This window comes from Trachymyrmex septentrionalis, unplaced genomic scaffold, assembly GCF_001594115.1.
Source record: "Trachymyrmex septentrionalis isolate Tsep2-gDNA-1 unplaced genomic scaffold, Tsep1.0 scaffold8, whole genome shotgun sequence".
Lineage (NCBI taxonomy): Eukaryota > Metazoa > Arthropoda > Insecta > Hymenoptera > Formicidae > Trachymyrmex > Trachymyrmex septentrionalis.
This window is the reverse complement of record NW_017305987.1, coordinates 3120797-3124114: the sequence shown is the minus strand read 5'-3', so window position 1 is coordinate 3124114 and position 3318 is coordinate 3120797. Positions and strand designations below refer to the sequence as shown.

At 37.3% G+C, this 3318-nt stretch overlaps 1 protein-coding gene across 2 annotated transcripts in view; it reads right to left on the bottom strand.

The window, feature by feature from the left end:
* The window catches only part of LOC108754491 (protein bicaudal D), a 12837-nt gene that overhangs the window by 6578 nt on the left and 2941 nt on the right, over positions 1-3318 (bottom strand). For both annotated transcript variants that reach the window (XM_018496822.1, XM_018496821.1), the window contains exons 2-4: positions 2916-3056; positions 1614-2450; positions 960-1106 (exon numbers count right to left, since the gene is read on the bottom strand). In XM_018496822.1, coding sequence (XP_018352324.1) covers positions 960-1106; positions 1614-2450; positions 2916-3056 — 1125 coding nt within the window. The remainder of the gene's footprint in view (positions 1-959; positions 1107-1613; positions 2451-2915; positions 3057-3318) is intronic.

Below are 3318 nucleotides of genomic sequence, written 5' to 3'. Positions count from 1 at the left end.
TACCAGGTCGCAATAAATGCGTTAGGTACGTTTGCCTGGTACTATGTGTTTATCAGAAGTTCGTTCGTGAGATGAGTTTGAGAATAGAATTTATTAAGTAATCGGACAGTTTAGGGTCCACAGTTCGCAATTTTGCGAGTGCAGTACGGAGATTTTGCGAAAAATGTACAGATAGATGATTTCTTTCTTCGAGCATTCGTGCAAAACAGGCTCGCGTGTTCCGACCGACATGCTACGTTAGATGCGCGCGAAATTTAGATTTAGAAGGAAAGTGATCGATTTTGTCTTTTCGTTTCTAAGCACATTCTATCTTAAAAGCCATGTTGCATAGCGTATTACGATCCGTACGTTGTCTCTTTCGAGCACTCGATAGTAACATTCGTTTAAATGCGCTGATGCCAGGATCCATGTGTGAAAACATAAATGAATATTTATAGCGTTCAGAGGAATAAGATTATTCTCACACGTGGATTTACATTTAATGGAATAAATATTCGTCAGTAGTTTAGCTTTGAAAACATGTACGGTTAAATATATGAGAAGTATCATATATAGGAAGCGATATGTGGGCTGTTAGGACACTGAAAAGCGAGTATCATTGTACGGATCATTAGAGGAGCCAACAAGACAAATTGTTATTAAAATATCTGGTAAATACGTCAAAGGGACCACACGTAACCCAACCTTTTCTCGAAGGCTCTTCTCTGACTCTGGTATCTGAAACGCCATAATTTCTGTTCAAAGTCTATCATTTTTACGCGATAATTGCGCCAGTTTTATTGCACACACTTATACTCTTGCCACTAGCAAACTCTTTTGTTCTTTTTTCTTTCATATCTTTTTATATCTTACAACAGTACAGTTTTTAATTAATACCTTCACCCTTTGTCGCAAGTTTCGCGACAACGCTGTTAGAAGTACATTTCATAAAACGTAATAAGATATGAATAAGTGTGTACCTTATTCCTCAGATTCGTCAGCTCCGTTCTTAGCTGCTGCGTAGAATCTGACACAGTTAATCCGTTCTCCAATTCGGACAGATCTTTCTGCAACTGATTAATCTCGCGAGCGGACATTGTGCTCCATTGATGATATTGTACAACGGCCTGTTAAAATAGTAGTATCATTAGTATAATGTTTTATAGCAAAATACCTGTAGTTTTTATTTGTTTTCTTCATGTCGTAAAATTATTTTATTTTTGAAAAACAATATTATCACTTTGATAGGAAAGTGACAAGTTTAAAAATTAGCAACTTTTTAGTAGAGCATTTTTTAAATTCTTTCTGAATTGAAATAATGTTTTAATTAAGATAGTAATATAGATAGAATATGCATAGCTTCACTTTCTTTTCATATTATACTTTCCATTATAATGTATTCTTGAAAAATATATCATGAGTTTTCAATTCAAATACTACAATCTTAAATTTCATCCCAAAAAATTATAGAACTTTTTCATATATAATACGTAAGCAATATGTTAGCAAATATGTCATTTTTCTGCAAAAATATATAAATATATAAATAGTTTTTAAGGCTGATTATTTCAAAAACATTAATTTTTTACTTGTGTCATTTTTCTGTTAACGGCAACATATACATATAAATGTACCTGATTGAGTTTATCTAACGTCGTCTCTTCACTCTGCTTTTCTGGCAATTTCGAGTGAAGATGATGTAACGATTGCACATGCGCTGCCAGCTGCACTATTCGCGCAACGAACGATTGCAATTCCGCTTGACTCTTTTCGACCGCGTACTGCGACTCGCGTAGATTTTGTGTCAGATGGGCCTTTTCAGTTTCCGCGAGCTCTAACTGCTTTTCCAGTTTCTTCAATTCGTTTAGATGAATTTCAGAGAACAAATCAACCTGTTTATCGGTCGCAGATGTGCCTGGTTCTTGCGTCTTTAAGTCCGCCTCGATTCTACGCAGCGCAGGCGAGTCATCCTCACCATCGCTGCATATCGTTTGATCCTCCGTAATGCCTCGAATGGAAAGCGCCAAATTGCTAAGATTGTAGATCGATTCACTGTTGATCCTCTGGTCCAGTTCCTTTTTCAAAGCGTACTTGGCTTCACGTTCGGCCTGTAGGGACTCCAATGCCTCCTCCATCTGCTTCTCCGCTATTTTCTTCAGATTCGTCAACTCTTCCACCTGACTGTTCAACAATTCGACCTCTTCCGTGAGTCGTCGAATCTCATGTTTGGCACCTTCAAACTCCACCTGACTTGATCGCAAACCGGACACTTGCTTCTGCAATGAGATATTCTCGTCCTCCAGCTCGGAGTAGTCCTGAAGCAGACGAGTCTCGCGGAATCTGCATTCCCGCAATTCCGTTCGCAACGACTTGCGCTCCGTCTCCGCCTGTTGATGATCTTTCCCGACCTCCTCGCGTTCCTGCAGCGCGTGATCACGCTCTGCCTCCACCCGTTCCAATTCATGCCGTAACTGAAAACAGATTCCCATTCAGCCAAGTCTGTTGAAAACTGATTTTGTTAAATGCTTGCTAAAAATTCTGTCGACAAAAAGGTACTAAATTTAATGTAAATTCTGTTATATTCACTATTGTTAACAAATTGCTGACAGATATGTAAGAAAATCTGCTGACGTAATATGAGAACAAATTGTCGACAAAATCGTGCAAAGTTTGCTAATAATTTGACAGTAAATTGACGGCGAAAACTGATCAAAACTTTGCTCAGTTTTTGCTGCCAATTTCCTGTCTGATTACGTATGTAAGGTGTGCTTACAAAATCTAAACTTATAGCTGACAGAATGGTATCAAATTTGTCACCAACTCTGAACAAGTTTGATGCCAACTTAACGACAATTTGTTTGCTTACTGAGTTACGATACTGAATTAAAATGCATTTCTATTTTGCAAAAGTCGATAATTGCCGACTTGATACAAACCTGCTTTGTTTCGTTTTCTAATTCGATGATCTGCGATTGCAAAGACGTTTCCCGAGCGGCGCTCTCATTAAGAAGACTCTCTTCTTGCTCGATGCCGCTTTTTGCTGTTATTTTTGTAGTTGTTTGAAACTTTGCTAACGCCTAAAATAACGACAAAATAGGCACTTAAGTCAAGAATAACTATGTATCGTTATACAAGAAATGTGTTTACGTGACGCATACACAAGTGATAAGAATAATAAGACCGATTATTCAAGACTGTCCAGCGAATATATTAAATTCTAAATAAAAAATAGATCCAATTAACATCTCATAAGTATTCTTTTCAAAAATGGTATTCTGGATTAGATAACTAAATATAGATATTCGTACGTTGATTGGCTAATACCAATAGGTATTACTG